Below are 14,523 nucleotides of genomic sequence, written 5' to 3' on the forward strand. Positions count from 1 at the left end.
TTGAGAGCGAGTGTGTGTTGCTAGGAGCTGGAGATCATTCTAGTGCAGCGGCCCTGAGGAAACGCCGCCGAGGGCATCAGTATGCTGCCGGTGTCCTGCGCAAACCCCAGGAATGTGTGGGAGAGAACACGACACGCTGAACGGATCCTGAAGTACAAACATTACAACACATCTACACAAACACTGATATGACCTGCTGCTGATACACTTAGGGATACTTCATCACATTTACATTTATGCATTTAGCAGACGCTGATAAAAGCAACTTAAAGTGCATTCAGGCTATACATTTGTTTTATCAGTATGTGTGTTTCCTGGGAATTGAACCCACAACCTTTTGTACTGATAATGCAATGCTCTACCACTGAGCCACAGGAACACATGATCCCAAAACAAAAATCCCTCAACCTCAAGTTGCTCCCAAGCCGTATGAGTTTAGAAGAACTTTGGTAGCCAAACTATTGCTGGTCCGCATTGACTTTCAAAGCATGGGAAAAAATGATTATGGAAGTCAATGGGGACCAGCAATAGTTTGGCTACTAACTTTCTTCGAATATCTTCTTTTGTAAAGAAACCTACAGGTTTGGATCAACTTGAGGGAGAGTAAATTATTCATTTTCAACTGTACCTTTAGCAGCATATTGCTGTTAATCATATCAATAAATAAAAAAATAAATAAACATTTTTTAAATGGTCGTTAAAGCTATTATTCCACACCGCGATCTTACGCAGGACAAGCGGTTTTGGGTGAATGGGGTGGATGGACAGCAAGGCTGTAACCACATACATATTTAGGATTCGGAGTTTATGAACAACCACCTTAAAGCCCACTGATCTGAAAACTGAGAGCTCCCAGCAAGGCTTTGGCTGATACAGCGGTGGGAAACAGCTTCTGAGAAGTGTGAGGCTCAGCTCTTTACCTGTCCATCCGGTCAGACAGCGGCAGTGTCCAGTCGAGGGGTGGCAGCCGTCCGCATGACTGCAGTCACAGCGCTCGCGACAGTCCAGCCCATACGTCCCATCCTGCATCAGCCCACAACAGCATACTTCACTCAACACAAACACTGGCTTTCCTCAATCAGTGAACGCAATATCAGAACACACTTGAGATCTTTGGCATGGCAGAGCTAAAGTTATGATTACAGGTCACTGTTGTGATGCCATGTGAGTCAAAGTCAAAAATATGGAAAATAATTATACAGGTGCATCTCAAAAAATTACAATATCGTGAAAAAGTTTTTTTTTTTTGTAACTTATTTCAAAAAGTGAAACTTTCATATATTCTAGATTCATTACATGTAAAGTAAAACATTTCAAAAGTTTTTTGTTTTAAATTTGATGATTAGAGCTTACAGCTCATGAAAGTCAAAAATCCAGTATCTCAGAATATTAGAAAATTAACATTTAAGCTTCATTAAATGACCATCCATACAGTATAAATTCCGGGTATCTCTTGTTTTATGAAACCACAATAATGGGGAAGACTGACTTGGCAACGGTCCAGAAGTTTCTGTTCATAGAGTGCTGTATCAAAGCATATTAAATGCAAAGTTGACTGGAAGGAAGAATTTGGGTAGGAAAAGGTGCACAAGCAACAGGGATGACTGCAAGCTTGAGAATACAGTCAAGCAAAGCTGATTGAAACACTTGGGAGAGCTTCACAAGGAGAGAACTGAAGCTGGAGTCAGTGCATCAAGAGTCACCACGCTCAGACGTCTTCAGGAAAAGGGCTACCAAGCCACTTCTGAACCAGAGACAACGTCAGAAGCATCTTAACTGGGCTGTGAAGAAAAAGAACTGGACTGTTGCTCAGTGGTCCAAAGTCCTCTTTTCAGATGAAAGTAAATTTTACATTTCATTTGGAAATCAAGGTCCCAGAGTCTGAAGGAAGAGTGGAGAGGCACAGAATCCATGTTGCTTGAAGTCCAGTGTGAAGTTTCCACAGTCAGTGATGATTTGGGCTGCCATGTCATCTGCTGGTGTTGGTCCACTGTGTTTTCTGATGTCCACAGTCAACGCAGCCATCTACCAGGAGATTTTAGAGCACTTTATGCTTCCTTCTGTTGACAAGCTTTATAGAGATGCTGATTTCATTTTCCAGCAGGACTTGGCACCTGCCCACACTGCCAAAGGTACCAAAAGCTGGTTAAATGGCTTCCACACCACCTCAGCAGTGCCACAAACTGATCACCTCCATGCCACACCGAATGAGGCAGTAATTAAAGCAAAAGGAGCCCCTACCAAGTATTGAGTACATGTACAGTAAATGAACATACTTTCCAGAAGGCCAACAATTCACTAAAAATGTTTTTTTTATTGGTCTTATGAAGTATTCTAATTTGTTGAGATTGGTGGGTTTTTGTTAAATGTGAGCCAAAATCATCACAATTAAAAGAACCAAAGACTTAAACTACTTCAGTCTGTGTGCATTGAAATTATTTAATACACGAGTTTCACAATTTGAGTTGAATTACTGAAATAAATGAACTTTTCCATGACATTCTAATTTATTGAGATGCACCTGTATATATTCATTTACAAAAATAATCTATAGCTATAACACATAAAATACAATGGCTGACTGAGAGACAGCAAATCTGACATCTTTCTCAATCAATATCTCAATATTGTTTCTCTGTTGTTGTAAAAACGTTACCATGTTTTTTCTTTTGCTATTAGAGCAAACGGGAACACAAAATTACATTTGTTGTAGTTTCCATTCACCACTGCAGAAGTTTACCTAATGACGAGGTCACTTCTGAGAACCCCGGAAAAGGGGTCCGAATGAGAAGGTGACCGAGTTGGCTTTGACTGTGTGAATGAGTTCAGTATGAGGTTTGGTGTTTCTGGGCTGAGATGTTTGTGATGTTGGTGATGAGCTGACCTGACAGTGTTGATCGCAGCGCTCTCCTCTCCAGCCCGGGGTACAGGTGCACGTCCCGTCCAGAGCGCTGCAGGCTCCTCCGTTCCCACACACACACGTCAGGTTACAGCCCAGACCCCACCAGCCGCTGGGGCAGTTAATGGAGCAGTCCACCCCGTGCCACCCTGACACCAAACACAAAACACCTTCACTTGTCTTCTGAGGAGGAACTCATTTCTCACGGGTTTGGAACGACATGAGGGTGAGAAAATGATGATAGAATTTTCATTTTGGGGTGATCTATGCTTTTAAAGGGGTCATGACAAGAGAAATCAAATTTGCCTTGATCTTTTGGCATATAAGAGGTCTTTGTAGCTTTAAAACCTCCTCCTCATTATAAACAAAGCATTTATTTAATCAAGCTCCAGAAACGGCTCGTTTGGATCCGAGGGGGAACAAACAGCTCGTTTTAGACAGAGGGTCAGAATGATGGTTGAAAATAATCATTTTTCCACATTTATTTTATTTTATTTTTTTGTGCAAACAACTTTATTAACATTACAAGTAAACCTCAAGGAACATATTAAAATAATAAAAAAGTCCATGTCGTGAGCCCTTTAACAGATGGGGTCTGAGGTGAATTACCTGCTTGACAGGAGCAGGACCCGTCGATGGGTGAGCAAGCGGCTGCGTTCTTACAGGAGCACACTGAGCTGCAGTTGATGCCGTGGGAGCCGGCGGGACAGGGAGCGGAGCAGTCTGAGCCCTGCGATCACGGCACATGTTAGTGTTTGACTCCAGCACACACACACACACGGTGTCTTTATGAAGCTGTACCTTGAATCCGGGTGCGCAGACACACTCCCCGCTCACGCTGTGGCAGTCGGCTCCGTTCTGACAGCGGCAGACCTCCTGACACGCCTCGCCGTATAAACCAGGAGCACACGTCTCGTTACAGTACAAGCCCGACCAGCCCGGGCCGCACGAACACTCGCCCGACATGGGGTGACAGCTGAGAGAGACACACAGCATTCACTGCAGCTGCTGCTGCCGCTAAACACAGCCATCGCCACATCTGACATTACACCATTTCCTCAAGCACCTCCTCAATATTTCATATTTCAGCCATCCAACAGCACATTCACATGTTCGCTTTTGGTGTCTATTACAGTTTTTTTCAGCTGTTTACACACATTTTCAAAACTTGGCCTCTTTTTTCAAAACTTTACACACAAATCCAAGAATTGCACATAAAATGCAAAATGCCTCACATCTCTTGCAAAATGAAGCTCTGCATTCAAAATATCACAAACTGAGGAGTTTTTCTGAGCCTGGAGATGGAAGGTTTTTGACCATCGTCCCTCCAGGATGCAATGGATGCAGCATGTCAAGACATCACAGCTGAACAATACCAGGAAGGATAAGGCATACCAAAAGATTCTTCCCAAGATGCCTTGCCAGAGAAGATATCAGGTGTGATATGGATGAGAATATATGGCCAAATGCAGAAGACCGGGCAGATTACATGACTTTTTTATAATTCTTCTGTGGCTTTTTTTTTTTTTTTTTTGTTGTTGTTGTTGTTTGTATATTTTGTATCTTCACATAATAAATGAGAGCTATATTGCATATTTTTTTGTTTTCTTGCACTCTTGTTTTCTTTGTTGTTACATTCCTGTTTTCTTTGTTGATTTTCTAATGTCCTGTTGCAAATAAAGCCTTTACTGCAGCAATTCTGTCTCAGTACCCCACAATCAAAACAATCAAACAACAACAACAGTCTTTGCAGTGTCTTTGCAGCTTTACTTTAAGTGGACTCAAACCTGTTTTTGTAGGTGAGAGTTTCTCAGTCCACATCACATTCACACTGCAGTAATTAAGAAACAATCAGTTTGAATAATAATGATAAATGTTTTGAAAGATTATTATTTTTAACTCTAATTACTAAGAGAGAGGAATATTATTACTGAATTACCGGTAATACATTTGTACAAACAACTAATATTTGATAATGGTAATTATTTCATTTTATTAATCCATCTAAATCTTCAGTTTTAAAGGTTCCTTTTAACTCTGAAGCTTTTATTTTGGTGGGAAAATGCAGGAAAACCTTTAAGTCTGTGATTAATTGGCAACAGGTCTTATTAAAAAATTCAAAAGTTACGGCCATTTAAATGTTAGAAATGATGTGAATGTGAAAACAAAGTGATCCTGGTGCATACTGCACTGTACACATAATGTATGTAGGTCACAGAATATGAGGAGCAGGTCTACAGTAAACTCCTCTCTGAGGCTCAAGGGTTTACCCAGACCACGAAGAAAAAACTGAATTTACCTTTAAATATCTAAATGTAGTTGTGTTCAGTTTGATGCATTAAAACAATGTGTAATGACGAGGACTGAAGATTTTGGATTTTGAGCTTCATAACGTCATCTCATTACTAACATTGGGCTTTTCTCATCTATGAAGTCAGAAAAAAGAGACTGGAAGTGAAGTCACTGCACACTTACACAGTGCTTTAAGTACGTTAATATCAGATCGTATTGTTCCATTGACAGCCACTGACTTCTTTATATCTGAGATGAGGTTTCTTCATTCTTTGCTAGCGACAGAGGCTGGTGTTAATGAGTCTGTATTGTCCAGTACCTGCGGACAGAGCAGCTGTGAAGAGCGCTTGAGCAGCTGCCGTCACATGTGGGTCATCAGCTGTGCACGTCTGTCTGATCTCAACAATGAGACCCTGTGTGTGTGTGTGTGTGTGTCCACTTCAAAAAATAACAACACACACACATCAACCTCAGCAGCCTGTTTCAGTGGCCACTCAGGTAAGCTTGAGTTTATTTTGAGCAAACTTTTTTTTTTCTTTTATTATTCTGGTTAAGCGACTGCAAATCAAAACTTACAAAAAGTGACATATAAGGAATCTGACATATATCTGAAGTCACTCCCCGTATCTCTTGCACCAAATTAAAGCAGTTCACACTGAAAGAATTGCCCAGCTTTTGCTGCTAATTATTTATTACATTTATTTTATATGAATTATATGGCCATGTGATTACTGCATTAAGAGAAGAAGCTGGAGCACATGTGCGGTGTTTGTCTTACCTGCGTGTGTTATTGGCGTGACACGGGCACCTCCTGTCACACTTCAGACCGTACAGCCCCTCCGGACAGACGCGCTCCTCGCATCTCGAACCCGTGTATCCCGGCTCACACAGACACTCTCCGCTCACATGATAGCACTGGGCACCGTTCACACAGCTGCACGCCTGTCTGCAGCCCACACCGTACGAGCCGACCAGACACTGATCCTGGCACCTGCCCACACACACACACACACACACGCTGGCTTTTATGGTCTCCATAGGCGTAATGGTTTTTATACTGTACAAAGCCATATTTTCTATCACCCTACACCTAAACCTACCCTTTACAGGAAACTTTCTGCATTTTTACTTTCTCAAAAAAACTCATTCTGTATGATTTATAAGTGTTTTGAATAAATCACCTTCTCATTGTAAGAGAGGCACGCGCTCAGACTCAAGTGCAGTCTCCTGTACTTTCCCGATCTTCACACCGAGGTACTCTGCTCGCTCACATACACAAGCAACATCAGCATACTCAGCAGTGGTTGGTAGGGGTACGAGGCGAGGCAGAGGGTTGAAGAGATGTTTGTGGGCTCATCATGGAAGACCTGCGTGTCTGGGACTCAGACTGAACCCCAAAAAAAGTGTACTTTCTCCAAATCAGAGAGCACTTTTCTGGGGGTAGTGTGGGATTCGACCACGACACAGACACATCTGCCTCCTGCACGTGCGACTTTGATTCTAAAGGTCTTTGCACATCGAGTCCGAAATTCTCATCAGAAGTTTTCGCACGTTAAAAAATAAATACGTTTATACACCTCACGTTGTGTCAATCACGTTTACTCACTGCCTGTGAAACTTTCGTCCGTCATAAAAAATTTGGAACGGGTTTGATTTTCTGCATTTTCGCATTCGTAGCAAGCATTCTGATAGGAAAGGATGACGAATATGAAAAAACAGAAAAACACATACAAAAATTTCGGACTCAGTGTGCAAGGAGCGTAAGACTGTCAGAAACATCAGGCTAGGTCAGGAGTGCAGAGGCTTTTATATCTCATGGTGGCAGCAGCCAATCTTATTCCCTTGGGTCCCTTATGTTCTCATGTGTAGTACTGTGGTCCTGTGAGGCAGGACATTTCGTTCCTTTGTATGTCTCCACACATGGCAGAATGACAATAAAGCTTAACTTAACTTGATGGCCGACCAGCCCGTGGTTTTTGGGGAATACTCATCTCATGTGGCACATAAATTGCCTCAAGATGAGTGCAGTGTTTCTAGTTCTTCTTTCCCCATCTGAGGGGCATGTTGAACACACAACACTTTGTTAGTCTCTTACATCAGTCACCAGTCGCGCCCCCTCAGCAGATCCTGCTCTAGACGTTTCTCTCTCTACGAGTAGTTTACGTTCCGCGGCTTGCGAACCTGTTCTCAGACACCCAGAGCTCAGCTCTTACTAGTGGCTCCATTCTGGCCGGCTCGAGTTTGGTTTGAGGACCTCCTGGACGGCATCCCCTGGAAGATCCTGATCTGGAGAGATCTTTCTCAAGTGCAGGGGACGATATTTCAGCCCCAACCGAAGATCTGGAAGATTTAGGTCTGGCCTCTGAGGGACAGATTCAGGTCTTTGGCTGAGGACAACGAGACAATCCTCAGCTCTAGAGCTACTTCTACTAGGAAGCTACATGCCGTGTTGGCTCCAGCTCCTTTAAAGATCTATGTGGCCGTTATTTCCGCTATCCACATACCTGTATCTGTGGGGAGACGGCCTTTAGTGTCTAGACCAAGGACCTAGCCTTGGTCCTATAGGAGTCCTGACAGAAACACCTGCTGAGCCCTCGGATGTTGAATGTTTTAAAGTGGCTCTGTTGCTAGCATTAACATCACTTAAAAAATACCAGTTTGTGCCTTTCAAAACATGTGCCAACCCTTGAAGATCAGTGACAAATATAGACTAACGAGTAACAGCCTTAGCTAGCAAATATCATAACACAAAGCATAAAAATCTTTTAATATGTATATTAAAATGTATTTAATCATTGCTTTTTGCTCCTCTTCAAATGCCTTAATGCTTTAAGTTCAATATCTCCATTCAGTGATTATCTTCCCAAACATGTATCACAAACCAGCACATTAGTCTCTGAATGCTCCCAGATGAACTGAATGATTGTGTGATGGAATCAATAAATGTCATCAAAAAATGATTTGAGAAAATTTAAATCGATGTATTCTTGTAGAAATGTGTGTTCCACTTGTAAAATGTGATTCATCATTCTTCACATAAGCAACATTAAAACTATGTAAAGAATGCACAGTAACAGCTGCTTTGTGTTGTCTGTCTTGATCGTACGGTCTGAGCTCGTAATGAAGCTTCTATCAGTCCCCATGGAGCTGGATGCAGATAGAGGACACACTTATCACAGCCTTTAGCAGAGAAGCAGCAGCAGCGCAGGACAGAGACGCTGATTCAGAGATTACTTTTCTGTTCAGCATCCCACAAATATCCTCCTGCATACAGAGACTCACGCTCTTCAACTCTTAACCACTTAGTTAAACACACACACACACACACACACACACACACACACACACACACACACACACACTGGTGGGCTCCTCCCTGTGGCTGTTAAGCGATTATTTTCCAGCCGGTAGGGTGTGGTGAAATCAGGGTAAACCGGAGGTAACAGTGACGTCTGGTGAAGCCAAAGCTCTTATTAAGTCATAAAAATGCACTTGCGTTTCTATTTCTGCAGTTTAAATACATGCTGCTCAGTCGCTCATACTGTAATTACAGCTGCGCATTCTGCTGCTGCTGCTGCTGGACGAAACACCAGGAGAAATGGCTGCATGACTTATTCTACCTCTACATGCATATGAGTAAATGCTGTTCTGAACTCTCTCTTCTGTAGTTCTGAAGTGCTTGTGCTCCAAACTCACCCTTTGTGATACGAATATTAAATTCTATCTCTTGCATGGTTTGTTTTGCTTATTATACTGCTAATTGTTTTCACTTTCACTGATGTTTCTATCACTTTATTGTATGATGTTCTATTAGCAAAGTTTGGGAGGAGCACGTTCACATAATCAACCAATTACCACCAGATGGAAACGTTCAGATAATCAACTTAATTAGCATGATGGGAGGTAAATATACAGCCAACTCACCTCTAGCATCCCTCCACCACCCTATCTCCTCTCTCTCAGTTATTACTGTCCCAGATAAGGATGCGGAACTTGGATTCCTCCCCTCGGACAGCAAGCCAAATACACATACTCTTTGCTGTATCTGGTTATATGCAAGTGCGAGCTCATGAAGTAACTTTAATCATTGTAAGCAGTGGATACATTAATATACCACAATATAAACAATACAGTATAATCTCAACTGATTGACATTTGTCAGCAGGATATATAGCCCCACTCTGCTCTCAAACTGTTCAACTGTTCAAATAAATGTGCGGTGCTGCAGAGACTCCAGGAACATTTCAATAATCCCTGGTTTACATGATGCATCTCAGACTAAGCAGCATTTGAGTTCATCAGAGCATGAGTCAAGGAGCTTTGTGCTTGTCGTCTCATGAAACTTCTGAAGTCTTACAGTGGCTTTGTGTGAAAACATTTCTATAAGTTTGGATGCGTTGACCACGTCAGGCAGTGGTTTGGAAGTCACTCTCCTCTTCACTACAGGGTGCAGGCAGCAGCTTCCTTATCAGCCTGAATAGGCTGCATTTCCCAAAAGCATTGCAAGCCTGAGTTGATCGTAGCTCCATTGGTGACAATGGGTCTATGATGTACTTAAGCTTACGATGCTTTTGGGAAACGCAGCCCTGGTCTCCATCTTTAATCCCCGCACTCCAGCACACCTCCTCCTGTCCACCAACGATACACTTCCGAGGACATCTGCGTGAGTTTGTGGTGTGTTTGAAGCGTGTAGAAACACCATCTAAACCATGGGTCAAAACCAGCTTCTCCATGCTCTTCATGATGCGAGAGCTCATTGCTACTGGTCTGCAACCAGACACAATGTTTTTCAGAGCACTGGTCCTCTGAGATGATTAGTCTAGACGGGGTTGTCTCAGCAGTGCCAGTGCTAATCCAGGAGGTGTTATTCGACTCAACACAAAGCTATCATGTGACTTAAGGATGCTTGAATATTGTGCACGAGTCATACAGATGTAAGTCAGGGTAGCACCATATTTCATTGCTGACAGGAGAGAACATGAGACTGTAAGGGACAGATGTACGGCGTGTTCAATGGATTGTTCTGTTGTTTAGCACCGTGTCAGCTATTCAGCAACACCTTTAGTGTAGAAAGTCGCGACCACCATTCACACGTTCCCGTGCTGTGAGGTGTTAGAGTGTGCTGTCTCGCAGCGCGGCGTGTGTACTGACCTCTCTCCTGTGTATCCTGCACTACACACACACTGTCCGGTGGACGGAGAACAGCTTCCTCCATTATGACACTGACACTCCTGTGAGCAGTTCTTCCCGAAGCGTCCCGCCGGACACGGCTGCCCGCACACTGTTCCCTGAAAACAACACCAACACACTTCCATCACAACACAGCAAAGACAAACAATGTGTACAAATTAGATAAAACCTTTTAAAGGGGTCATGAACTGAGAAACCAAAATTCCCTTGAGCTTGACATATAAGAGGTCATTGTTCTATAAAAACATCCTGTAAGTTTTAGAACTCAAAACTTTAGTTAGTCTAAAAACAGCTTATATTGAAGGCATTCTGCCAAAACAACAGCTTGTGTGGAGTGTTCTACTGATGTAATAGTGTGGATAAGCACCGCCTCCACAGAAGATCAATGCCTGCTTTTACATCACTGCTTGTTTACTGCCATGGATTCTACATCGCTGCCTGTTTAGCCCCGCCCACCGATTATACATCGCTGCCTGTTTAGCCCCGCCCACTGATTCTACATCGCTGCCTGTTTAGCTCCGCCCAATGATTCTACATCGCTGCCTGTTTAGCCCCGCCCACCGATTATACATCGCTGCCTGTTTAGCCCCGCCCACTGATTCTTCACCACTGTCTGTTTAGCCCCGTCCGCCGATTCTACATCGTTGACTGTTTAGCTCCGCCCACCGATTATACATCACTGCCTGTTTAGCCCCGCCCACCGATTATACATCGCTGCCTGTTTAGCTCCGCCCACTGATTCTACATCGCTGCCTGTTTAGCCCCGCCCACCGATTATACATCGCTGACTGTTTAGCCCCGCCCACTGATTCTTCACCACTGTCTGTTTAGCCCCGTCCGCCGATTCTACATCGTTGACTGTTTAGCTCCGCCAACCAATTCGTGCTTGTAGTGTAAATAATGAGAGAGGCAAACATGCAGGTCTACGCAGAACATCAAGACAACAAGACGCTCTGCAGTGCCAAGCTGTGGAAAAACGGTGTTTGCGTTGCCTTCCTTCTGATCCCAGTGTTAAGAAAGAGTGAATAAACTTTATTTTTAATGAAGATCCAGACAGTGTCAGTAAGAACTCAGTCCTTTGTTCACTTCATTTATTATAATTTATTCACAATTCGACGTGGGGTTTTCAGAAATATTGAAACTAAAAGACGATGTATGCTGTGCGACTATATTGGATCTGACAGTAATGTCACACAAGTGTGAGTAACTGTTTTCATAACGTGATCACTATTGCTTTGTCTGCTAAACAGATCGTTTGATATATTCAGTATTTATGCGTTTTTGACCTAAATCACAGCAGCGTCCATCTGTGAGGAATGTCACTGTTAAATATACGTAACTATTAGCCAATCACAGCAGTGGGCGTTTACTTCCGAGTCTACAATCCTCCACAGCTATTCAGACAGAGCGTTCTGATGAGGAGGTCAAAACACGACAGAAAATAGCATATTACTTCTCAATTATGATGTTTTTTGATGTAAAAATCTTGATAACATTATAAGTGGACCTCAGAGAACAGTACAAAATAAAAAACAGAGGCAGTTCATGACCCCTTTAAAACAAATCCAAATCCAAATAAAATAACAACACTGCAGACGCCCACACATGATGAATCAGAATTATTCAACACTTCCAGACTTGAGTTACGTGCAGACGTACCATCCAGCCGGCGGGGCAGGAGCATTCTCCAGTCACGTGATGACACACGCCGCCGTTCTGACAGGGACAGCGCTCCTCGCACTGCCGGCCGTGTTTCCCCGGAGGACACAGCTCCTCGCAGCTGCAGCAGACGGCACACACAGCGTCAGACTAATATTATTTTATTAATACAGTTGTCTGCTTGATTTTATAGTCTCTAGCAATCTGATATCACACAAAAGAAAATTAAAGGGTAGTTCACCCCAAAATGAAAATTCTGTCATATATTACTCACCCTAATGTTGTTCCAAACAAAAATTATCATTGTTGCCTCATTGTTTTATATAATGCATTTTAAGTCATTTTAAAGGCTGTTGTTCGCTTAAGTGTGTTTTTATTACCAAAAAAAAAAAAAAAGATCTTAATACTTCTTTGTAAAGTTTTATTTGAAGTAACAAAACCATGGTTAATTTATGGTTACCATCCATGGCTACAAGTTTTGGTTTTATTCGTAGTAAAACCATTGTTAATTTTCATAAGGGAAAACTCCGAGAGAATATTAAGGCAGATGCGTTGGTGGTGGTGAAATTATTACCAACAGTAAAACACGTTATTAACGTCAGCAGCCAAAAAATGTTCACATATGAATGTACCTGAAAATGATGCATGTGCACAGGCTTTTTTTTAATGTGTGTTCATGTGTCAGGGGCGCTGTAAGGGGGGGAAGGTTAGGACGATTCACACAGGCCCGGCATCGGAGGGGGCCCCCTGCGGGGAGAACATGATTTCTAAGAGGGGAAACTCCCCTGGAATGCAATTTTTACTGAGGGGGGCCCGAGTAAATATGCTGTTCAGGGGGTCCACAAACCATAGTGGTGCCCCTGTCATGTGTTCAGTGTGTTCATGTTTATATTTTTATTTATGCATGTTAATATAGAATGAAAGTTTTCTTTGTTGAACAACTACTGCGTACAGTCAGACAAACGGCGCACTCTACGTACAGGGAGCGTATATTGAGCATGCAGGTGAACTCACAAGGCTCCCGTGTATCCCGGGCTGCACACACACTCTCCGGTGACGTGGTGGCACATGGCGTTGTTCTGGCACAGGCACTTCTGCTGGCAGCCGTGTCCGTAGCTGGAGCGCTCGCAGAGGTCCTCGCAGCGCCAGCCGCGGTATCCGGCCGCACAGAGGCAGGCTCCGGTGATGGGGTTACACAGCGCCCCGTTCTGACACTGACAGCGGCTGCTGCAGTGAGGACCCCAGTGATCCCCGTCACAGGCTGCGGAAACACACAGAGCTGCTGTTCACTTCCACACCACAGTACATCCTGCACTGAGGACAGCCACGAGACTGCTTTACTGCCGTTTTACCATGGTTAAGGGTGTTCTTAAAGGATAAGTCCACTTCCAGAATAAACAGTTCCTGATGATTTATTCACCCCCATGTCATCCAAGAGGTTCATGTCTTTCTTTCAACAGTCACAAAGAAATTAAGTATTTTTTTAGGAAAACATTCCAGGATTTTTCTCCACATAGTGGACTTCAGTGGTGGCTAACGATTTAAAGGTCAAAAATGCAGTTTCAATGCAGCTTTAGAGAGCTCTACACGATCCCAGCCGAGGAATAAGGGCCTTATCTAGCGAAATGATCGCTCATTTTCTGAGAAAAATAAATAATAATTTACACACTTTTCAACCACAAATGCTGGGCTAGCTCTGCGATGCGCATGCGTGTCTTCACACATTACATAATCCTGTTGGAAAGGTCATGCGTGGTTAGCTCTTCGTCTTTGTACTTCAGTTAAAAACTCCAACTCATTTTCTCCTCCAAATCATCCAACTTCGTTGTTTTTCCATTTTTGTAAAGGGCAATGACATTTTTTGCGTGTTGGCTTTGTAAACACTGATTCGGTACTTTCCAATATCACCTAATAAAGATGCGCACGCGCATCGCAGTGCTAACGCTAGCCAAGCATTTGTGGTTAAAAAGTGTATAAATATTTGTTTTTTTCCAGAAAATGACTGCATTTTTTACCTTGAAATCATTGGAATGTTTTCCTCAAAAAAAAAGTATTTCTTTGTGACTGAAGAAAGAAAGACATGAACCTCTTGGATGACAAGGGGGTGAGGAAATGATCAGGAATGTTTTAATCTTTTAAGCACAGTAATATGTGAGTATTCTGAGGTAAGTTCAGGTTCTGGTCTTTGGTTCAGTGTGAATGAAATGCTGCTTTACTGTGTGTGAGAGAGATCAACACATAACACTGTTTCAAAGCTACAAACACTGTTTCAGTGGAGTGGAGGTACGGGACACCAGGGTTCAGTAATTGTGTTCATTTTAATAACTGGAATAAGCAGTTCTGTCAAGTAATGCAACTCAGTAGTGTAACTACGCTGTTAAGATCATCTATTTTATGAAATGTTTAAGCTAATGCAATATATGACACCAAAATACAACACAACATCATAATGCATTCTAATAACACATCCTCTGGCACCACAC

At 42.8% G+C, this 14,523-nt stretch overlaps 1 protein-coding gene across 1 annotated transcript in view; it reads right to left on the reverse strand.

The window, feature by feature from the left end:
* The window catches only part of megf10 (multiple EGF-like-domains 10), a 57,691-nt gene that overhangs the window by 16,393 nt on the left and 26,775 nt on the right, over positions 1-14,523 (reverse strand). Inside the window, exons 8-15 of the mRNA XM_058789069.1 lie at positions 13,055-13,301; positions 12,041-12,161; positions 10,343-10,479; positions 5,970-6,182; positions 3,701-3,875; positions 3,509-3,629; positions 2,885-3,048; positions 921-1,023 (exon numbers count right to left, since the gene is read on the reverse strand). Of these exons, the coding sequence (XP_058645052.1) occupies positions 921-1,023; positions 2,885-3,048; positions 3,509-3,629; positions 3,701-3,875; positions 5,970-6,182; positions 10,343-10,479; positions 12,041-12,161; positions 13,055-13,301 (1,281 nt within the window). The remainder of the gene's footprint in view (positions 1-920; positions 1,024-2,884; positions 3,049-3,508; positions 3,630-3,700; positions 3,876-5,969; positions 6,183-10,342; positions 10,480-12,040; positions 12,162-13,054; positions 13,302-14,523) is intronic.

The sequence above is a fragment of the Onychostoma macrolepis genome, chromosome 10, assembly GCF_012432095.1.
Source record: "Onychostoma macrolepis isolate SWU-2019 chromosome 10, ASM1243209v1, whole genome shotgun sequence".
NCBI classification, from domain to species: domain Eukaryota; kingdom Metazoa; phylum Chordata; class Actinopteri; order Cypriniformes; family Cyprinidae; genus Onychostoma; species Onychostoma macrolepis.